The sequence below is a fragment of the Diadema antillarum genome, unplaced genomic scaffold (genome assembly GCF_040938485.1).
Source record: "Diadema antillarum isolate AM-2024a unplaced genomic scaffold, OU_Dant_1.0 seq00000069_RagTag, whole genome shotgun sequence".
In the NCBI taxonomy this organism is placed as follows: Eukaryota; Metazoa; Echinodermata; class Echinoidea; order Diadematoida; family Diadematidae; genus Diadema; species Diadema antillarum.
In genome coordinates this window covers 3,031,604-3,056,194 of record NW_027271168.1, presented here as the reverse complement: position 1 = coordinate 3,056,194, position 24,591 = coordinate 3,031,604, and the positions used below count along the sequence as shown (strand labels likewise).

The following is a 24,591-nucleotide window of genomic DNA, read 5'->3' as shown; positions in this document are numbered from 1 at the left end:
TAGATCTGATCTTCAACAACACAACACACAGTGCACTACGTAAAGGCAGCAACAAGTGCCAATGACAGATTTCACACTGTTGTGAACCACCAGCCGCCGGATTTTGTGGACTTCTCCTAGACCCTCCTCTCGTCTAGCTCTCTCCTAAGGAAGTGTTACAGTGTTATAGAGCTCCATTGCTGTGTTGTACTGTTGGTGGTGAGCTGCTGTGAGCTGTGTTCATGGTGTTTGGTCTTGATCTTGCATATTGAGTGTTCCGAAGTAAGTGGAAAATTATTTTTGAGAGTTTGATTCAGCGGGGGATGTAAATTTACTCAATTTGCACAGAACTTTTAGCAAAGTTTCACTTCAGAAGTTTTATGTTTGTAAACTAGACTTCTGACAATGCTGTGGCAAAATTGTGTTTTTTCATATTTTGGTTTGGAGTGGATAAACATTTGACTTAGGGACGCCGAACGTCAAGGACATAGCCTTCAGAAATTGGACACCCGCTTAATTACGTGTTAATCAATCCGCACCATCTCGTAACCCCGCGTACGTCAAAATGAATGAGGGGTCAAATTGCATCCGCCGCCATTAAAAATGAAATGAATCCTCATAAACTTACCACAAATTCTACACGTTCATCTCACTTTCCTACCCCGATATGCAGTTATGACAAACTTTGTACATTGTAAATCATTATTACGGAAAGACTTGCCTAAACATGATGTGGAAGACGCAGAATATTCCAAAATATATCCGAGTACATGCTGACGGTTGACCTTCAATCGATGACCATGCTGAGTAAAGTGATTGCGCAATGCCTGGCCCCGCCCTCCCCAGGGGCCCCGTGTAATCCTAGTAGCGGGCGCCCCACACCTTTTCACTTCTTTGGCTGGGGCCCTGTCGACGGTACATCAAAAAAATCCAATTTGTAGTCGAAATGACAGACATTTGTCCCCTTTATTTATCTTTTCAGAAACTTATTAGATTGTTTGCTTTGTTAAGGAGCTATACATAAAAAAGAATGTAGCATTTTTACTGTTGATAGGACGCGTTAGGAACATGTATCCACATTTGCAAAATATTTTTTATGATTTTTTCCATTCGGATTGGGCCCCAAGGGCCTTGGCGCATTTTTGCGCAAAGGAAAAAACCCTTTATTCATGAGATGATGTCATGCAGGTTCTGTTAATAGGCGGAGCTAACGCCGACTGAACTCCGGGGTTTAGTCTTTGGCCAAGGCAATTACGATAATTATACAAATAATACACAGGTGAGAGTGCGTCAATGAAGTTGTAGCGCACTCAAGGGTATTTACAATTGTGAAACATGCACGATCGAGGCGAAGCCGAGTGCATGTTGCACTACATTGTAAATACCCGAGAGTGAGCTGCATCTGAGCCACTAATTATTTGATTTATGAAATGGGTCGAAAACTAACAGAATTTTTCATGTACCTTTGTGGGTCAATACCAGTCAGCTACATGTAGCACTCGCTCAAAAGTCAAGATGTCCGAAGATGTTCGTCCCAAACATTTACGCACGTCGCACTCGGAAATCCCGCACATATACGTAGGCCATCGCCACACATGTTATGCACAAGGAAAGGCCGGCTGGCATGGCACGGCAGCCAGAACTAGAAATGAATTAAGAGAAAGGTCAATGACAATTTGACAGTTGACAATTGACAATGACAATGACAATTTAATTTATCTCATGTCACCCAATCAGGGTATTGGAGATAACCATGTGAATTATACATTTGAGATTACATATCGAAAAAAAAGAGAAAAGAAAAACGATATGAAAAAGTACAATGAAGGTACATAAATTTACTGGGGAAAAATGTGTAATCTTATGCAATGAACCAAATAACCAAATAACGAAAAGTTGTTTAACTAGAAGTTGTTTACAGGATTGACAGCGCGTACTAAGTAGCGCGCGACGCACTTGTAACATCTGCGCATGCATGTATAAGAAAAATCATGAGCGCACACGTGACTCATTTCAGCGCTTCCAATTGGCTACATTCTTGAATCCATTATATAATGCCATATATTTTCCCCATATGCGCACGCGTACGCGTACGCACGCTATACGTTACACACATTTACCATAACGCTACGGGACAGCATGCAAGGCTCCCACCGTAAACTCTGTATTCCAATTTAAATGATCTCTCCTTTAAGAATTCTAACCAAAATTGATCTAATTGTCAAATATCTAACAAACTATTTTCATCTGCCTTGCTTATAAAGAACGCAGTACCTGTTGTATGCAGGTACTCGTATTTGATCGCGTGTTATCCCCACGCACCACGTCGGGTTTGGTTTATGCTGTAAAACGAGGAATTTTCGCGTGCACTTTAATTTCGCGAATTTCGCGAGCGCCAAGATTCGCGAAATAAAAATGCACGCGAAAGTCCTTGTTTACACTATATGCATTGAACGCCAGTGGCACTTCGCGAAAATTTCATACCACGAAAAAGGCTGTCGATCCAATTCGCGAAAAATTCATGCCGCGAATATATCATGTTTTACAGTATACTAAGTACGTACGCGTACGTGTACTCTATGAACAGGGGGCATGTTCAGTGCTGTAAAGCGATCGCGCTGTGTGCGTGACTGCTTGGACGTGGCCTATATAGTATGACATGTATGTTATTGAATTAAACTGATATGTGCCTACCTTTGCTTACTTATGCAATAAACATAGACTCAACATCACATAAGCCCATAATAAACTAGAAAGAATTGAGGTTGTAAAGCTATACTCTCATTACGATGTTCCAATCGTAGGCATATATTCCTGTGACATATTGCCGAATTTGCATACCACGATTACCAGTATAATACGGTACCAACTTCATTCATATTCGAGTTTGAACTTCATCAGGATTTCACAGTTAATTGAAACTTCGTGATATTATAAGTACAAAGAACATTATATGATACGAATAAATGATACTTCCAATGGAATATAGCTGTGCTGAGTTTCCCGTTGACATCAAGAAACCACGCCGTGCAACACATTCGTTCTCTCTCGATCCCGCACTCACGATACACCTCTGCCTCTCTTCTACTGGCAGAGCAGAATTAATCCGTACCAACTTCATTCATATTCGAGTTTGAACTTCATCAGGATTTCACAGTTAATTGAAACTTCATGATATTATAAGTACAAAGAACATTATATGATACGAATAAATGATACTTCCAATGGAATATAGCTGTGCTGAGTTTCCCGTTGACATCAAGAAACCACGCCGTGCAACACATTCGTTCTCTCTCGATCCCGCACTCACGATACACCTCTGCCTCTCTTCTACTGGCAGAGCAGAATTAATCCGTACCAACTTCATTCATATTCGAGTTTGAACTTCATCAGGATTTCACAGTTAATTGAAACTTCATGATATTATAAGTACAAAGAACATTATATGATACGAATAAATGATACTTCCAATGGAATATAGCTGTGCTGAGTTTCCCGTTGACATCAAGAAACCACGCCGTGCAACACATTCGTTCTCTCTCGATCCCGCACTCACGATACACCTCTGCCTCTCTTCTACTGGCAGAGCAGAATTAATCCGTACCAACTTCATTCATATTCGAGTTTGAACTTCATCAGGATTTCACAGTTAATTGAAACTTCATGATATTATAAGTACAAAGAACATTATATGATACGAATAAATGATACTTCCAATGGAATATAGCTGTGCTGAGTTTCCCGTTGACATCAAGAAACCACGCCGTGCAACACATTCGTTCTCTCTCGATCCCGCACTCACGATACACCTCTGCCTCTCTTCTACTGGCAGAGCAGAATTAATCCGTAGCTGCAAACCTTTCTGTTAGAAGTGTTAATCAGCATAACTTACTGCTAGAAGACCTGCCATAAATATGAATATAGATACAACATAAACAGACTAAAAAATTGAATGGTCTTCTTACCAACTGTCATGGCGACATGGACCTTTTTCTGCGGAAGAGAGGAAGAGATTTAGCGTGTCACAGTACTCTATGAATAGAGCGTGCCTTCTGTTTCACAATGCGATACTACGTGGCGTGGCGTGGCGAGGGACATTAAACAGAGAATGGCCTTGTTTTGATCACGAGGAGGAGAAAGGCCTCCTGGGTAATATAAACAAAACCGAGAGAGAGGTGAGAGAGAGAGAGAGGGGGGGAGAGAGAGATGGGGTGGGGGTGGGGGTGGGGGGTAGATTGTGCGTTGTGCAGCAGTGAAAGAGTGAGCTCTATAGTATTAGTAAGAGGAAGATTGAATTGAAGAAGAAAGCAAAAGGAGAAATTGTACTGCAGAGATAACAATCCATGCTTTCCTTCAAACAACATATCTTTTAGTGTTCATGGTTATCTATATAATCATTTCGTTTTATTTCAGGTTATAGGGCTATCATACTTGTTATCTTAATTTTCATACAAAATGATTCATTGTGTCATATGATTCTGTTATGTTTCTGTCACTATTATTTTTGGAACGAAAATAAAAGATTACTCATACTACAACGGTATAAAAGGTGAAGACATGTATTATTTTATGTCATTTCTCGCGTTATTTCAGTGTTGTGTCTCGTGTATGATGTTCGGAAATATTTGATTGTGCATTGTGTATTGTGATATAACTCATGCATCTATGTTGACAATTATTTTGTACATTGGCGGGTGTAGGCCTACATGTATCTTTTATATACACCTGAAGCACTTCAACTCAATATTGATACGCAGCTTACAGCTGCGCTACCCCTTGAGCCCATAGTGTTCGTATTTTCTATGGCTTTCCAGCCTCTATTGCGATAAGAAGTTAAGACGCTTAGGCTCAATCTTAATTGGTCATAAACTTGACCTCCCAAGCACACAACAAAGGCCTCTTTCAAATTTTGTAATCCCCTGTTGTTTGAACCCGACTGCTGGTAGCCTTGGCGTGGGAACTATGTTGTCTTTTGCGATAACCTGGGCTTGAAAAGCTAGCCGGAATGCCATAAGTCAGTATACTAGTACTTCTCGAACGCCAGCGTGATAGGATCACCAAATCTCTAACCTCGTACATATCAAAAGTCGTTATATGCAGTATCAAACTTTTCAAAGCCTCCAACATTGGTAAGCTATACGTGTTTCTTCTATTTTGCATTAACTTGTTGGGTGTGAAATAAGTAAAATGATGATGTTGTATCCGCTTTCAGTGACACGATGCTTTTATTATGTTTGAAGAGTTTCACATGAAGTTCGAAATTTCCTGCTTCTTGCTGGGATTTCTTCGTCATCAGAATTAACATTCAATACATTATTCTAACGTCTTGATATATTACAACTACGGTGTATTTCAATTACCCTTAAAAACATCTTGAAGATGAACTATGCAATTTGTCTTGTGTGAAAGTGACATTTCCGGCGTATATAAACATAAATAACTTTTGCGGTAACTTTACAGTATGTCGGTCAAGGTTGATTATTCTGTATGATTGTGTGTGCTTTTGTCATGTCGGTATAATTTGGTAGTAGATGGATACATTTTATATTGAAATGAGAAACAGTGAGTTAGCACGCATAGAAGCAGCGTAGTCTCATTGTAGTGGTCAATCCTTGTTAGCGTATACACATCCCTGATGATTACATTGTTTTGAACTTGCAAAATAGTATTTTAGAATTGGTCTTTATTGCTAGATTCGTATATATCTTCGTTTTCAAACTTGATATCGTGTGCTTTTTATCTGTTTGTTTCATTCCAGAATTTTATTTATTGTCCTTATGTTCACCTGCTGTTCTTCGACTTTTTTTCCGGCTTTTGTTGAACCACTTCGGAGTGATGAATTCGTTTCGCGAACTCTAGATAAGTTAAACGGTTGATTCATCAGGTTCTTTTGTTGGATGTTTTGTCGTACATGACCAATACTCCTCTTTACGCGCTTAGCAAATTTTAATCGCGTATAAAGCGAAGCAGCCGAAATAATTATCGTTGACTCATATTCAAACACTTCGAATTCGGTCTTTGCGAGAAAATGAGAATGGTAAAACGGTCACTAATAAGTCTTGTAGTTTGTTTGTTTTTTCGCTGAATTCCCGTTTCGAAGCATATTATTGTTCGGGGTTTTTTTCAGAATAATTTAATGTTATTTCGGGCGAATATGTTTGCGATAAAGCAGTTCAAAAATGCGGAGGTATGACGCTGAATTGTTGCTGTGGCCAAAAATTGGCTGATACGCAGGTATAGAACCGTGCATCAAGTTTGTTTTTCATGAAGCATAAATTGTGACTAATTCCGGTTTTTATTGTTGTTGTTTGTTTGTTTGTTTGTTGTTTTGTTTTTGTTTTTGTTTTGTTTTGTTTTGTTTTGTGTTTGCTGTTGTTGTTGTAGTTTTGTTTTGTTTTTGTTTTTGTTTTTTTTTAGGGGGGGGGGGGGTTATACACCAACAAACAACATCAATCTTGGTTGAGCGCACTTGGGAACTGCCCCCAAGGCCCTGCCCAAGCCCTCTTTTCATCCCGTAGGATCAGGCGAGGAGTTAGTTCCTGCATGGTTCCTGTATTTATTGTCGTATGCTTGCAGGTTCATGTGGGCAGAGAGGTGACTGTTGCAGGCTCTTTTCTTCACATTACTAACATCTTCCTTCTGCCAATCAGAGTCTGTGACTTTAGCTTGTTGCTCTTGGCTCTTCGGTACCAGTGGCGTGTATTCCTCTGCAAGTCAGCTTCAATGAGCTTCGTAGGCCGTGCGATGTATTAGCTTCTGTTGGGAGATAAGAAAAAAGGCGGGAACAATGATGCGGTCATACACTAACATGCATGACAAACAAACACACACACACACACACACACACACACACCACCTCACACACACACACACACACACACACACACACACACACACACAAGGAGAGAGAGGGAGAGGGGGAGAGAGAGAGGGGGGGGGGGGGAGCACACTCCTGCACACACTCGCTCGTCATCAATCTCTCTTCACACATCAGTCTGTTATCTTCTCTTCCTCTCTCTCTCTCTCTTCCCCCTCCCCCCCCCCCCCCCCCTTTCTCTCTCCCTCTTCCTCTCCAGCGGCATTGTTTATAAACCTCCCTGGTTTATATTACCCATCAGGCCTCTCTCCCGCTAGTGATAAAGGCAAGGACTCTCCCAAACATACGCCATTTTGTATCTCCCATGCGCTTGCCACGAATATTAGAGAACTGACCTGAAGCGATCCAAGCAGCTTTCATCAGAAGGGATTCAGATGTTCTGGGCGGCATATGCAATTGGTAAGAAGACATTTCAGTTTTCTATTCCGTTGATGTTCATACAGTCATGTGATGTGTATTATGTCAGTATAGTAAGTTATATCAGGCAGTTTTCTGATCATAGAATAGCTTGACCGAAGATCGGTTCCTGTCTTGTTCGTTGTTGCCGGGAATTATGTTCCGGCCCGGGCGGGGAGGCATCACGAAATCCCTTCCTTCCTATCTGAAGGAGAACCGTAAAAGTAAAAACAGACAAGGAAAACAATTTACAAAATCCCCCCAGACAGACGGATTTTTCCGCGTACATAGATTCAAGACAAAAAAAAAATCCGTCTTTGCGGAGTTTTTAGTATTTTTTTTTTCCATTCACGGCTCTCCTCCGCCTCCTTTACTAGAGTAGAGGGGATTGTATGAATGAAGCGAGACGCAGCATTCTCCGCGGACGGACGGAACATTATCCCGACGACCAGGTACAAAAACGATCTTCCGGTCAACAGAGATCAACACTGTTTAATACGCGTACGGGCTATCCATCTAATTCCAAACGTAAGATGTTTGGTATGTAATAGCCATTTATAATCATGGATTAAGGGCTGGAATATTAAACACTGACAAATAGAAGTGATGCATATGAATCATAGTACACAATGAAGTAGAGGTTACTAGTATCCTTTCTGAGGGGAAATCTGCGTGAGTTCACGTATTATTGTTTGTTGGTACATTGTATCACCAATGTCCCATGCAATGCTCACTCGAGATTATTGGAACCATGGCTTGCTCCTGTTATTAGGCTTCAATGTGCTGGTCATGATAATTATACAAAATAAGCAAAGAAATCTTCAACCAAAACAACCATTGTTAAAGACGGAACTTGACTTCAGTGCATATTCAATGCAGCCAAAACCTAGTTTGCAAGCACAAACCCTTGTTGGTCGTATTAGGAGTCTGCATGTGCCAAGACTAATACACGCACCATTGCACTGCAGCCTCTCCCAAACACAGGGCCTATGGGACAGTGCCGAAGTGGTGCATATAGTAGTCTTGGCGCAGACTCCTTTACGACTAACAAGGGTTTGTGCCTGCAAACTAGCCAAAACCGGGATGATTTTGTCCCCTGCCTGAGCTATCCCATGCTAAATGTATCGGAAACGCTGCTCCGCGCACGGCACCTGTTGTATTAACGGTGTCAGAATGATCAGCTCCACCCTTCCAACTTTGATTTTAAAAACGTTTAAGATATCCCATAATGATTCATATGTGTTGTCTGTTGTACACTAATCATCCTAACATTTTTTGCAAAAACCTGAAATATAAAGAGATATCAGTATTTTTCCTCATTAAACTAACTGTTGGCGGTTTTATAGTCTGGAAACTTTTTCTGTTGTTCACATTTTGTATGTTTGACCAAACTTACATAACATCGATTATACCGGAGTTTAAATTTTACAATAGTTATTCTATCCATGCATAGTTCACATCTAAGAAGTATTTTGAAACACTAATACCGCGGGGTTTTTGTTTCATCTGCAAGTAGCAAAGCCACGATTTACGACCATTAGATCAATACAATGAATGAACACCAAACATTTTGTCCTTCCCCCATTCATTGTTTGGAATTGATGTTGAGTCTAATCCCCCTTAATGGATGTATACCTTCTCCATGCCAAAACTAATCCCTGTTCAACTTCAAGACCCCGCCCCATTGTCATCTTCATTGTATGTTGATCATTTTTTGTGTGTTTGAATAGGGGCTGTATCGAGTGAGTCGTACTTTTCAAGTGTATATGGGATTTGACGCTCGAAGTTATACATGATATATATTATTAGAACTAGAAGAGATTTGATTAAATACTTAAATAGTGAATGTGTGTATCAGAAGTCATTCTGCAGCGTAGTATAGGAACCTGATTCCAATACACAACAATAGTATTCGAGATTAACTCATTATACGCGATAAAAGGAATTTTTTTCCATATTGACATTCTTTTGCTTTGATAAGCATATTGTGTGAAAAACAAATGAAGTTTCGTTCCAAAAATGGAGGAAATAGCTGTACACTCGCATTAGTATAACTAGTATTCCCCGATCCTTTGCGAAATCAGTTTGCATTATATATATATATATATATATATATATATATATATTTTTATTTATTTATTTATTTATTTTTTGGATAAACTGTAGATATCTCAGCACATTAGCGTTTCCACGACGATCTGCCATTGGAAGCACAGACGCACCAGAATTCATCGCCTGGCGGGAGGATGGACTGCCCTCCGTAGCCTCATCACTCCTGCTGCCGTCAGGCCCTGGCTGAAAGTCACACCCTTCAAGGCGAGATGACAGGTCACAAGCGAGCCGGAAGGACGTGTATTAGTTTGCATCTATAGGCAGAGTTATAACACATTTCAATTAGGGTGCATTCAAACGGTATTACATGCATATACAAACATATTCTTGTCTTCCTAATAGATGTTCTTTGTGAAGAGTGAAACTAGATGTACAAGTATATAGGCCTAGTCATCGGCGATGCTGATTTTAATGATAACCAAATGCTGACACACGGACAATTTAATCAAAACATAGCTGTGTATTTTGGTTGTTATCCATGGAGGTTACTATGAAACGTTGAATTGTCACACAAGTCCTACTCAGAAATTATGATTTTTCAGACTGATACTTAACTAGTAATAGAAGGCCTTATTACATGACTATATAAGTGCAGATTTCAATATAATCGTTCTTCATTATACCTCCCTACAACGAGGGTAAATATTGAGGCTGTTCATATCGCCATTATCGTTTCATATTTCTATCTTGTGAAGAAAGATAAATGGAGTATAGTGCTAATTTGTCACGTGACAAGATTTAAAAAAAATCGAAGTTCATCTAGCTGTAATCAATGTTAATGTTGCCATCATATCACCAGTTTCATCTGTCGTTTCTTGTGAATAATATAAAGGGGTACGGGGCTTGTGTAACAGCACTGAGCAACTCGTACTAGCTTGGGGCAACCACAACTCTAAATATAGACTCGATACTGTCAAAACCATGTTTGTACTAAGGGAAGCAGAGGAATAGGTCAGGAGGAAGTAGAAGGTGAGGAGAGAGGAAAAATTGGACGACGGAACGTCTTGCTTGTTGACTAAAAATGAAACTTTCGTTACACACACAGCTAGCTGGCCAGTCAGTCCGGAAGAATGACGCACGCACGCAACACAAGCACGCCGATGCGATGGACGGAGGTACAGTGAGCAACGGACCCGATTCACCCGCACACAACTGACTTCGGCCAGCCTGACAGCGAAGTAATATGGTGCTTCGTACGTGGTAGCTTTGCCCGTGAAATTCAACTTGAAAATTTGATTTAATTTTCAGTTTGAGCTCGTACAGATATAGTTCAACTGTAAACAACTCATGACGTGTTACATTTGGTTCTTCATATGGTTCTTTCTGACCATATTGATGATTTTTCTTGATTCGGTCATCGTAAACCCGTCCGTAGTTAATACTGCTGATGCACATAAACCAATGCGCTTACACTTGCGCACAAGTCCCCAATCCTTCATTCCGAGCATCAGGTGTCACACTCTGGAAGGGTTCACGATTAACCAAATCAAGAAAAACCTTGATCTAGACAGAAAGAGATCTTTTTATGAACCAAATTTTGCAAGTCATAATACGGCAACGACGAAACAACATCTGCACTTATTCAAATTGAAATTGCTCTTCATTTTTAAGTTGAAATTTAGGGGCAAAGCCACCACTTACGAATCACCAAGTCCTATCGCTCAACAGTGTACAACACACATCTGCAGCCGGAACATGCTTCACGTTTGACTCGCAGTTGGGTTACTACTACGAAATGAAGATTAATTTTCACATCCACCGGTATGGGCTATAAGTTTACGAGAAAGGTCGGTATAAAAGAAGAAAATTGCCGATCTGGAATACTTGGTTACAATGAGGAGTGAACTGTAGGTACCGAACTATGTCAACTAATCTTAATTAGTATTGCAGAAAAGTAAACAAACGACTTCGATCAAGATCATTACCTGACATAGCTCCGCCCAAAAGTCACGTGAATTGGCCAAATCTGAACACCGATCTCGAGCACGTATGCACGCGCGAAATCTAATTAATATTCCAATCATTTGGAGCGAAACTGGTGTCAGTTTAACTCGGAAATTTACGCTTTTGGGGAAATTTTACCGTGAAAAAGACGAATTTCGGCAGTTGGAACGCTGTTGTGTACACAGGTAAGGTATCATTTCTGTAAAAAGATTGTGTTTTGAAAAGTGTCCGGCAACCCTACATTTGTAACATTTGATTGATGTTTAAGTAAATTTCCTGTAAAACTATCCAAAGTACTTCTTCTGTTCTGTTTGAGGCGTTAAGGTAAAAGAAATTGAGGCTAGTGTATCCTTGCTTTGGGGCATTTAATGATTTATGTGCAAACGTTTGTCAATGTCATTATATAGATCTAGGTTGACAGACAGACATTTTTATTAATGTTGTCGATTATCTTGAGTGAGGAGATGTGTGGTAATCAACATTTTCTTTTAGTTTTACCTATTAACACTTAACAGCCTCTTCTACTCACTTCTAGCATCTACTTAGTAGGCAGGGAGGCAGCAGTGCGACGTGGGAGAGAGGTCTCTTTCTTGTCTGTCACCTTGGCTCCCTTTTCCACTACATCAGTCCGGGAAACCTGCTCCGCTCATGAGGGGTGCTCTTCCTCATAGGGTGCGTTCGAGCGCTCTAAAGCGAACCAAAGCGAACTGAACCAAAGCGTACTGTACCGAACTGTGCCAGATTTGAAGCGTTCAAGCGCTGTGTCAAGAAAGCGTATCTCACGAGTTATTTTCAGAAAGGGTCACGCATTTTTGTAGCAAGAATGTCATCCACCTGGCGCTTGCTACTTATTTTGAAGATGTCCCGAACAAAGAGAATGATGTCTTTGCATTGTGACGTATGCCCATGATACGCGCATGCTTTACAGAGAACTTTTGGTACGCTTTTGGTACGCTTTTGGAGCACATCGGGAAGTGGTCCACTTTTGGCTCAGTACAGTACGGTACGGTACACTTTAGGAGCGTTCGAGCGCTCCTCTGGCGCGGGTACGGTACGGTACAGTTCGCTTTAGGAGAGTGCTCAAACGCATCCATAGTCATAAGGACCCCTGTGACTCATGCTCATGAGGCCCCCGCTTCACTTCTCATCAATCTCACATCTGACAGGATTAAATGAGCACAACTTCGCACGTTGATTTTTTGTTACACACACATGTCCACTCTCCATGATAAAAAGAAGAAAAAATTCCGTCAGCACTTTTTGACAGAAATCAAGTTTTAATCAACCGATGTGCAGACAGTGCGCAAGCATTGCAGTAAAATACCATGTACAGAGCGAAATCTCTTCACAAACTCACTCTGAAAATCCCACAGTTTTGCTTGGCTTGCGTGCTGTCTGCGCTGGATGCAGTGGGATGCTACAATTTGTAGCACGAAAGGCGCCCAAAGGCTAGTGGACAGCAGAATTCAGGAAGAAAGTGAACCCGTAATACCTGCAAAGTTTACATTAGTTTGCTGACAATTATTCAAGTACCCACCTACACCATCAGTGTGGAATAGTAATTTTGAATACAAGATTAGGCTACTCGTGGTTTACTTATTCTCTTTACAAATCTTTGTAAAATGATGTCAGACTTCAGCTTCATGGGGCTAGTTTGTTCGTGGAGAGGTGAGAGCCACAGAAAAAAGCACCGAAAATTTAAAGTCGGATCAGGCCAATAGATTCACATGACCAGCCTAAATTGTATTTGCGGTGCCGTTGCAGCTCACGCTAATTGGGCTCTATGTGTGCACTCCAATCATTAGCTGTCAGACGTGCGCAATTTCTTCTTTGTTGAGCATGCACACCAGTTGCCCTAACTTGGAGAACAAAAGCTTCTAGAAGTTTAGCTGCCAGTGTGAACAGACAAGCAAACTTCACGAAAAGTTCTTGAAGTTAAACTAAGAGAACTTTTGCCATTGTCACTGTGGCTGTTGAGATTCTGTTATTAAGTGAATAGAATCCAAGAGTAGAATTTATGCTTGAGCCAAAAGCAAAAGGGCCAGCCACAACTTGTACGGACACACCATGTAGATCTTGAGATGTAATGACCTAAATAGGATGCCAAAGTTGAATCGATAAATGCTAATTTAAATGTTTAGTGTGCTGAATCAAATTTTCACACGTTTCAACCTTCCCCACTTTTAATATATCTTGTCAGCAGATCATCTACATTTTACAATCCTACTTGTAGGGTTGAGAATGACATTTCTGTCATAAACATTGCTGGATATATACCAAATGACATATGTTACTTCTCCCTCATTAGACCATACTCTACATGTGCAAAGGCACACAGTCTGTTGAAATTACTGTGAATTGACATGGTACTGTATACGCTATATATTTTGCAGGGGTTTTATTTTCGTGAATTTCGCAAGTCGGGAGCTATTCGTGAAATTAACAACACGCGAAAATATTACCTTCCAAAATGACTCCCTTGCCTTGATGATACGAACATTTCAGTACTAGTATACCATGTCACGGCTTACCGAACAGACCATACTGTACTGGCTAAGCTTGTTTACGTAACACGTCCACGTCTACTTACGAATACTGTAGAGAGCCAATCCATTATCGCAAGGGGACCACTCGTCAGAAATCTAGCGCGATGGACTTAACCACTTCAAAAATGTTGAATTCTAACTTACTAGTTCGCAGAGTTTGGTAAGTTTTTTTCATGCAGTGTATAACTAGTATCATTCTTATTTGCTAGTAAGTTGAAAATTCACACTGTGTTTGCCACTTCATATTTTCTCTGGTCCCCCAATCGCGAATTTAACCACTCGCGAAAATGTGTGACAGCGGCAATTCGTGAAAATTTATGTACGCGAAAATTATAGCGTATACAGTATATTAGCCTTTGATATTCTTGAACAGTAGATGAATGCAGGAGTTTTCAAAACTGTTTTACTAGACCTTTCTTCTTCTTTTTTTTTCTTCATCACACACTCCAAGGGAGATAATCCATTTCTATGTCTCTTAGAGCTTGGAATTTACTGCAATTGATATTTTCTAGTCATCAATGATGATATTTTTTATCAGTTACCGGAAAATGAGAGGTTTAACAAATTGCATTTGATGTTACACAAGATTTGTCTCCACACAAGATTTGTCTCCACGGTGTTTAGGTTCACATATGTTCATATTTCCCTGTTTTATCACCCGTTTCTCTACAGGACAAAGAGCCAAGATGGACATGGTAGGGAAGGCTATGTTCTCTCAGCAGGTCAGCAAGTTGAAAGAAGACTTTGGCTTCAAAGATGAAGAGGAAAAAGAAGAGAGTAACTATGACCCGGTGAAGGCAGCCGAGGAAGAAGCCAAGGATGCAGAACTGAGGTAATAGATGGGTTAAAATTTTTTTCAGGGGCTTTAGGAAGAGCAAATAATGAGAAATTGACTACACTGTACATTGGACTCCCATTATAACGAATGGGACCAGCTGTTTTCTTTTGTTATATATAGAAATTTCATTCTGACCAAACAGTTGAACAATAGAAATATAAGAGCGGATAATGCTGCAGTCTGAATTTTTACTTTGCTGTAACCGGAATTTCATTATAACCATGTTCGTTATAGCAGGAGTGCACAGTACATGTATGTGTTATCATGACACTGTACACTATTTGATGACCTTGTGACTTTGTCTTTCTTTCTTTTTTTTATTTAAGGTTTTTGCCCATATCAATATCATTATAACACAAATGGAAAGCTGTTCATTTACTCTAACCCTTGATATGGCCAGGCATGTACCCTATCTTGGTTAACTCTTTCATCAACATCACTAGGCCAACCAAACTTGACCTCATTGTAAACTTAAAGTCCATCAAAGTGTAGTGTGTCTCAAACCAAAGAAAGGTCATGGTCAAACAACAGGGATTAGGGGGATTAGGTAATCTCTGTTCATTGACAGTTCTGTTTAGACATCTGTGCTGATCTGCAACGGAAACACTACAGTATGCGTGCCAGTCAATTGAACAAGGCACAGTTTACTAGAATTTAAAGTGTACCAATACCCTGGAAATCAAATTTGTGTACTGCTAGAATACACACTCACACACACACACACAAACACACACACACACACACACACACACACACACACACACACACACACACACACTCACACACACACACACACACACACACACACACACACACACATACACACATACACACAAAACAGCCATACCCTAATTCACTTGTGATAGCCCGTGAAATTGAAAAGAAAAAAAAATAATGAATCAGATTATATCTCTATAAGATTTGGCACTTGTGCTCCATGTATATAAGTTCTGCTCCATAAGTGCCAATACTGATGTGTGCACATTTTAGCTATAGGCATACATTTTTACGAATGATATCAGGATTCCATTTCGATCGGTTTAATATCGAGGTATCAATCAAATTATATGTGCCAGTGCATATTACTGTCATTCAAGACCTATATTTGGGAGAAAAAATCGATAGCGCAAACGTGTGATTGAAAAAAATTGGGTGATCGACTAGTCTATTTCAAGTCATTTTTGTTTTTGCATACTCATTAAAATTCACATTTAAACCCCAATAAATGAAAAATCAGAGAGACAAAAATTCCTATATTTTGCAGAGAGCATGTCTCAAGTATATTCTATTATACAACACCTGTTTAGAATGTAGCTATCCGATTGGTCGATTGCCCATCACGTGACATTTAGTGAAAAGTTCCATTGTACGCTCTGGCTGTCAGCAGTGTAATTTCGTTTGAGAAAAATGTTCCATTGCACGCGCTGTGATGTCACAATAAACAAACATGTGCCGCGCGCACTCAACCATTACAAGCGCATACTTTTGTCACTCATTTTTGTGAACAACTTCATTTCGCATACGTACGTTCACGGTGACTTGCGACTGTGAGGCTATTCATTCGTCTTTTACTGAGAAAATGGTTGCCATTTCTGTGCTAAATTCAAGAATCTGTGAGTACCAAATCTGTTGACGTTCGAGGTGTTGTATAAAACAAATAGTGTATGGTCTTTACTCGTGCAATGGAACCAGATTTCGCACTCGGTGAAAGATGAGGCGCACTATTCAACTCGCCTTCGCCTCGTTGAATAGAGCGTCTCTATCTTTCACCTTGTGCGAAATCTTGTACCATTACCGGTACACTCATGACCATTCACTATTTGTATACTAATACATGTATAGCAAACAATACAATTTGTACTTGGGGTATTGACGGACACCCATCCCATTGAGGACAGACTGATTTTGCTACAACAAGCATTACCCATAGACACTTGTCCGAGTATACTCGGAACTCGTCCTCAACGGGTTAAATCAAGTCTTGCATCTTCCTATCATTGTGTAGAGCCAAGAGGAAAGAAGAGCACGGCAAGAGACAGGCGGAGAGAGCAGCCAATCGTAACAAGATCCGGGAAAAGTACGGCCTCAAGGAGAACAAGCGAGACCAGAATCTGATCAATCAGCAGGAAAAGACGTCACTCTCCTCACAAAGCAGCTCAGGTTCACTGCCAAAGAGGTCTCCCTCTGAGGAGAAGAAGGATGAGAAATGTAGCGTCATGTGAGCACACCACATGCAAACTGCTTGATTGGACCTCAAGGTGGACTCTTGAAAGGCGGGTGATGAATTCTGTCCACCCTGAGCATGATGAGGGATCATTGTCTGCATTCCAATAAGGTGCCTTATTCTGGAGAATGATTCATTACAAGCTTCCAACATGATCAGAAGTGCCTTGAGCTGCCTTGATGTGCTGCTTTAATTTGTTTTTTTTTATGTGTTGTTCAATGCTATCGTGGAATAATCCACGAAACAGGTGGACTATTTTATGGCAGATGGTTGATTCTGTCCACCCTGAATGTAATGAGGGATCACATTCTAAAAAGCATGATAAGGTGCCTTATTTTTGAAGGTAATATCTTTCAAGCTTCCAATATGATCATCAGTGATTTGAGCTGTCTTGATTTGCTACTGTGATTTTTTTTTTGTATTCTTTTAAATGTGTTGTCCAATGCTATCCTGGAATAATCCATGAAATGAGAATGATATCAAAATATCCTCATTCAAATGAGGTACATTGCAAATTATTTCATACAGGGTATAATGCTGTAGTAACCATGCAAGTTTGTGATCAAGTATTTAGTCTCTTAAGCTTTCTCTTCTCTGAATTCTATCACATTTGGGGGAAAAAAAGAGAAGACTGCAAGAAATTGTGTTCAAAATATGAAAAATAATAATGCTTGCAAATTTTATGCAATACAGTGGAACATTTGAGGAAGTCACGTATGCAAATCTATGTAGCCTTAGATAATGATAATAATAATAGCTTGTAGTCATTTTCTACAGGGACTTCTAGTTCTTACTATCAATTTTGTGTGCATTTTAAGTGAATCATTGCTGGACGAGAAGACTACTACAGTGTATGATGTCATATGTGTACAATGATGTAAAGAAAATAAAAAGAGAATTTCACAAATCTTCACTTTTTGAATAAAGGGTACATTTTCTTCAACTTGTTACTGACATATGATAAGGGTAATATTATTCCCCCTGCCTTCTGAAAGAGAGAAGTTAAGTGTTCTTTTGTTATGCGAGAAAAGTCAAAATATGTTGAATTTTCTTTATTCTTTCTTTATATCGTTGTACACATGTGACATCACAAGCTATAGTAGTCTTCTCATCCAGCCTTGACTGAGCAGAAACTTCTAAAATTCATAACTTTTGAACGGATTGTCTGATTTTCCTCAAACTCTCACTGATGTGTTCTACTAATATTGCTGCATTCTCTCAACCCACATGTCTATGAAGGTGAACTTGTCCTTTAATTCTCTGCACATATGAACAAGGATGATGACATGGCAGGCTCACCATAAGAATGCACGAGTTGGGGCTCAAGGAAGCAGAACAAAAGAAGGCATGCATAAATTCTACAGTATGTCCCCCCCCCCCCCCTCCCAAAAAAAAAAAAAAAAAAAAAAGAATTACAATCAGATTTTTGCATTGATATGATTGATTGACATGTCTAAATGCTACTTCAGGGTCTTAAAAAAAAAAACGTCTTAGCTCTTCTTTGCATAAAACCCCATTTAATTTAGTTAAGCGGTCACAGAGTAATGTGGATTGTTGTAAAGCATGTCATGAGTCTGATTCTTCCAAATTTAGCACTTGGATGCTCTTGTATGTGAACACAATAGACAGAACTTGGAGGGAAGAGATTCCTGGCATGTACTCTACATTCCTCATTTCTCTTTGACCACTGAAGCAAATCGAATGGGGTTTTCTGTAAGATGTGGGTAATGAGTTATAGTTTCGTACCCTGAAATTGTATTCGGATTGATTCTCTGTTTTTAAAGTTACACATTGCGGAGTGTCCCCTTGTAATTTTAATATTTTGTAACCTCTAGTTAGGTTAATATCTACCACCGGAAACAAAGTTTGAGGCCGCTGTCCACGTTAGACAGGTGGCCGCTATACACAGGGTCTTTAACAGTTCTTTTCTTGGGGGGGGGGGAGGATTTTTCAGTAACCACTGAAGACAGATGGCCGCTATAGACAGGCGGCCGCTATGGTAGGTTTGACTGTACTGACCTCATGATGACGTTCCACTGTACCAGTTTGTCTATGATCCATCAAGTGCAGTTATTTTACCTGAAACAATGCTTGTTGGTTTCTTTCTGTACAATCACCACACATTTCCAGTCACAAAGGAGTCTACAATTTTTGCTTTTCTTAAAGACCTAGTATTGTCACTTCTGTGTATTGCTTTGTGGATATGACAAGTGTTCTCATATTTGTGTAGTGTGAATAGTTATGTGTGTGTATGTGTGTGTGTGTGCTTGTATGTTCTTTGAGGACAAACATTCTTGTTTTTTAGTGATCAAATATAGATTGTAAAAAATCCCTATGAAATACATGTAATATGAAATGAAAAGTAGTCTTCCATCGAGGTACAGTGTATTGTTATTTTATGCTAGTAGTAAATTAGTGTCTAGGATGTAAATGATTATATATTTCACTATTTTTTCTAAATCTCCCATATTTAGCATCAGTTTTGGACTTGTGATAAGCATACATTAGTTCTCAAAATTGTCACTTGCCAGTTCCAGTTAAGAAGAAATGATATCATTGTGATGTATGAGCTAGAAAAAGCTTGCAGATCACATTTGCAAGCTGTGTGTGAATATCTTCCGATACATCAATGATTTTGAATCATTATCAGTGCCTTCCTGTGCGTCAAACATTTTTTTGATTACCACGGTATGTTTTCATCACTGTGTGCACGTATATGGTAGATGGTGTCGCCATCAACAAGGCAGAAATATCGGTTTATCCTTCTCATCACAGTTGTATGCAAAAATTGCCATTATCACAGCCTTTTGTGTGTGTCTCACTTTAACACATGGAAAGCAATTGACTTGCACACTCTTCATTATGCATTACCAATGTGCAACATATGAAAATGTACTGGTAAAGTATATATCATATGTGCTAAATCAAGCAGTTACTTTTTGTCAAAGTTCCATATCTTTTGTATGTATAAAAAAATCTTTATTTACTTTAAATATACATGTTCATCAACCAGGTATTAAGAATTAGTTTGTATTGGTGATGCAAAATATGTAGAAAGAAAATATTTCATTATATCGTCGGCCTTATGCCAAAAGCCCTTAACACATCTGACTTTGTACACTGTTAAGGGCCTCTTGGCATAAGGTCGACGATATACAAAGTGTACAATGCATATGTAATGGGATGCACACACAATTGTTACCGATGTGCCTTTTTATGTTTTATGCAAGTTCTGCACGGGATCCTAGATGGCTGTTAAACACAAAGATGTAACAGGAACCTACCGGTACATATTTTTAGGGGTATGCTACAAGCCCAATGAACCATAATGTATGCATTATATTCTCATGGTCGGATATACAGTGTGCCCATCATTTCCAGTATAACTTGAGTGAAAACAAACATCGCACATGTACAGTAGATATGTGCGGAACCGGAGTGTGAATTGGTACAGTGTGAATGCTGTGCATGCACAAGCACACAGTGTATGAATCTACACGGTGATACTGACGACACTGTGTTGGTGTTCAGAATCATTGATCTACTGTTCTTTTTATAGATTTATCAGTAACATTTCTTGTGGCAGAAATGTTAAGATGGACCATATCTGACAGCTTCTTTTGATTTCAAAGTCAATCATAGAAGAAAAGTAGAAAATTTCATCTTGTTTTCACTCCAGCCGCCACTTAATACCCGCATGTCCAACCATGAGAATTATTTTCCACTGGTTGCAAGATCAGCTGTTTAGCTGTTTGAAGTTGTATGTTGTGACACAAGAACAAGGAAAAGATGATTCGTATTAAACTACTCTTAGTAAGCACACTTGCTCTTTCTCAATTCCCTGGCACTCAAGCCCTGAAAACGTGGTCAAAAGCACCATCACAATGTGTGTGACTATCTGCAAGACTGCAAGAAAGTGTCTCATTACTGCAATGTTAGTTGTGTGACATATCAATTCAGTTTCAAGAGCAAACATCGTTTCCGTGCCGACACTAATCTGCACGTTTATGACATGATCTTCTGTAGGAGTGGACTAGAAAAAGCATGGTCCTGATTGCCACCATTAATGTACTTTAATAAATACTTCATGACTTTTCTGTGCCAAGTCTGCTTTTTGCAGATACAGTGTATACATGTATAACTACGTGTATGTGAGATCAGCCTAGGATGCAACTGGCCTTATGTGATGAACAAAACAAGACGTGCAACTGTGGTTTTTGATAACTTTATACCAAGGTATGCAAGTTATGCAAGTTTTTGATTAGTTTAGATATTCGGACACTTCTATATGCATTGATGTCCAGTTCTTTACGTTATGACATAACCTACGGTCAGTTTAATGTAAATTGCATAATGTGCCCAAAGAAATTACCCCTAAAAACTAATGATCTTTACACTGCATTGGAGATACTGTATACTTCATATATTCAGTGAGTCTTATTTTTTTGCAAATCGGAACTTCCAAACAATTTTAAAAGTGGTTAAATTTGTAATCGTGGAGCACAGAAATGGACACAAAAATGTACTCACACAGGTCGCATTCATGTTGGGATCGGAGTTGACATTTTCATGTGTTAATGAATTTGCAAATAGTGCATGACTCACAAAATTTGTGGAAATAAAAACCCTGTTAAAAATATATGGCATAAACAGTAATTGATTCAGAATGCAGTATCTTATTTCATGGGGCCCATACTGAGTTAACTATTGTGGAGCTTGACTTTTACAGTGGTTTGTTGTACCACCAGGTGATATGAATGGTATACGTACTGAGACATGTGAAAGTAAAAGTGTCTATGACAATCACTTTACATAGTTGTGTCATATTTTAGCAGAAATGTATATTCAAGCTGTCTATTGCACGCTCTTCAAACTTTTGTAATACATGTATCAGTTGTAAATACCATGAATTTCATGACATTTCCATTGATTCTGAAGGCGGACAAAGCCTTCAATTGCTTTTTGTTTAAAGGGTGTGCTTGTTCAGTGATGTCGGGTCAGAAAAGCAAGACTTCATCATATATTATGTTTATGTTGCAAATGTTTCAGCCAGATCACATGATAGCCAACAATCCAGTAAACTTTTCAATAATGTTGCCTTTTCTTCCATCCTTACAAGTAAAATGCAGAGTTCATATACATGTACAGTATAATACAGTGTAAGTATTTCTTTTTAATCTTTCCTCTGATAGTCTGCACATATGGCACATACTTATTACATGTCAATTCATATGGTCTCTTTTGAATGCAGAAGTTGTTGCTATGTGGGGCAAGATTTACGATTGTCAGGAACAACCTTTTATATAGATATGCATGAAATGTTCAAAGCTGGTCTGCTTGCTTGTAATTGTACAGCATTTATCATGTTCTATGCCCCTTAAAGGGATGGTACAGTATTGGTGGAGATGAGAATTGGGCTTTTTAACTTTTTGCGAGATACCAAGAAAACACTTATAATATAGTACAGAGCATACCATTTTAAGAGGAATTCAAACTTTATTTTGATGAAAATTGGGTTTGGAGTGACTGAAACATCCAAAAACAAAGTAAAACAAAGCAAATGTGATAAAGTGTGGGTCCCTATTCTCAACTTTATTAGAATCGCTCTTTTTTTAATATCTCAGCCATTTCAAAACCAATTTTCATCAAATAAACATTCAATTCCTCATAGAATTACATGCTCTTTCATATTTCATGAGAGATTTCTTATTATCTCACAAAAAAAAATGTAAGAAGCCTGAAATTAGGTCTCAACCAAAACTATACGATTCCTTTAATGTGATGCAAATGAGGGCAATTATCTAATGTCATTCTGTTACTCAATCTAGTAAACCATAGTGTAACATGTTGGATTGGCTTATCACACTGTGTCTATGATGGAGTAGTAGAGATTTACAATGTTATGATTTTTCTTGTATTTTTTTTTCTTTATGCCAGACAATTGTGCTCAGCTATTAAGAATTGAAGTTACAGAGAGTGATAATGCCTTCATGTGTGTATTGTTGGGCGTCTTGAAATTTCGCTCATTGTATCAAAGATTCCTTGTAATGGTTGTAATGGGCAAATGTTGTAAGGCCAAATAATGACCAGGATAAAGGATTAAACTAGGTGACATTTTTAAAGTTATTGCGTGGTACAGGGGAACCTCGTTATGAGGACCTAAAATCATGATTACCTCATTATATAAGATATCTCACCATATTGGGGTCACAAAAACAAAGAAATTTATACAACACTTAATTAGAATGTAGCTATCCAATTGGGCGATTGTCCATCGAGTGGCATTTACATATGTAGTTAAAAGTTCCATGGCTGTCAGCCGTGCAATTTTATTTGAGCAAAAATGGATAGGGAATGGCTGACGTCACCCATTTCCATTGACCCCCGTGTTAAACTCATGATTGACTCAAAGTTTTGGTTCCATCGCATGGCTCTGATGTCACAATAAACAAACATTTGCTGTGCTCACTCAACAATTACAAGCATGCTTATACAAGCGTGTACTTTTGTCACTCATTTTTATAAGTAACTTGAACAACCAATCGGCTTCGCGTACATACGTACACGGTGACTGTGACTGTGTGGCTACTCATTCGTCTTTCACAGAAAATAGTTGCCATTTCTGTGCTAGATTCAAGAATTTGTGTGGACCACATCTTTTGATGTTCGAGGTGTTGTATAAAACTAATAATGTATGGTCTTTACTTGTGCAGTGGAACGAGATTTCACACTCGTGACCATTCACTCTTTGTATAATAGAGTTGGGACCTGCAAAATCATTTTATTATAGGAGGGTTTTGTTACATCTGACCTCTTCTTATTGAGGTTCCACTTACGTAATGTGGTAAATTTTGATTTGTAGTCCTATTCCCTGCTTTATATTGTTCATCAAAATGGAGACCAGGTTTTGGATTTCTAAAACATTTGGACTAAAGAAAATGGCTGTTTGATTGTCACTGTAACAGTCAATTAGAAATGGAATGTTTTGTATTAATTTGACCCCTATAGCAAATTGTTGGAACATTCGAACACAAATTAGCAACAAGGCAAATTGGATAAGATGAAATTGTGTTAAGTATGTTGATAACTGCATAAATACAATGTGTGTAAGGGCATGTGTATTGTTAATGCCACTTTATTATCCTCAACAGGAAGATAATATACATTTATGTGGTTTCTTTCATTATCAGTAGCAATAAACAGCCAAACTGAAACCAAAAGTCAATGTGATTTTGGCAGGGGCGGATCCAGGAATTCTGTAAAGGGGGGGGGGGGCGTGACTAATATTTCTGGTGCCACTTCCGGGTTTCATTTCATTTTTTTCTTTTTATTTCTTTTGTTTTTAACAAAAAATAAAGAGGGGGGGGGGCGTGCGCCGGTTGCGCCCCCCTCTGGATCCGCCACTGTTTGGTATAGCTACAATTTATTTAACACTACATTAAAACCTACTTATTTCCTTGGCCACAAAGTCATTTATTCTCAAACAGTGTTTATCAAGGAATATTTATGTCTGCTTCCTTGTGGTATGCCGATGTTCTGTGTCACTTTCAGTTTGTAAAGCCCTACATACTCCCCATTTCTGGTGCCTTGTCACAGATGTTGTTAATCACCAAGAGGGGGCAATACATGTGTGGCATTTGAGAAAAACTGTGCTCTTCAGTGAATTTAAGGTGTT

The 24,591-nt window shown here is 39.1% G+C and overlaps 1 protein-coding gene and 1 long non-coding RNA gene across 2 annotated transcripts; one reads left to right on the top strand and one right to left on the bottom strand.

Annotated features, from left to right (window-relative positions):
- The first annotated feature begins 171 nt into the window (after positions 1-171).
- Positions 172-17,311, top strand: LOC139725948 (uncharacterized). Its single transcript, XM_071637031.1, has 3 exons — positions 172-261; positions 14,527-14,686; positions 16,698-17,311. Exons 2-3 carry the CDS (start codon positions 14,541-14,543, stop codon positions 16,912-16,914), a joined length of 363 nt encoding a protein of 120 aa, XP_071493132.1. The 5' UTR covers positions 172-261; positions 14,527-14,540; the 3' UTR covers positions 16,915-17,311.
- On the bottom strand, positions 495-4,023 carry LOC139725949 (uncharacterized). The gene is made up of 3 exons (XR_011710576.1): positions 3,945-4,023; positions 1,443-1,621; positions 495-885 (listed from the first exon to the last, which is right to left on the bottom strand). It is a non-coding gene; the product is annotated as an uncharacterized lncRNA (long non-coding RNA).
- Positions 17,312-24,591: the final 7,280 nt, after the last annotated feature.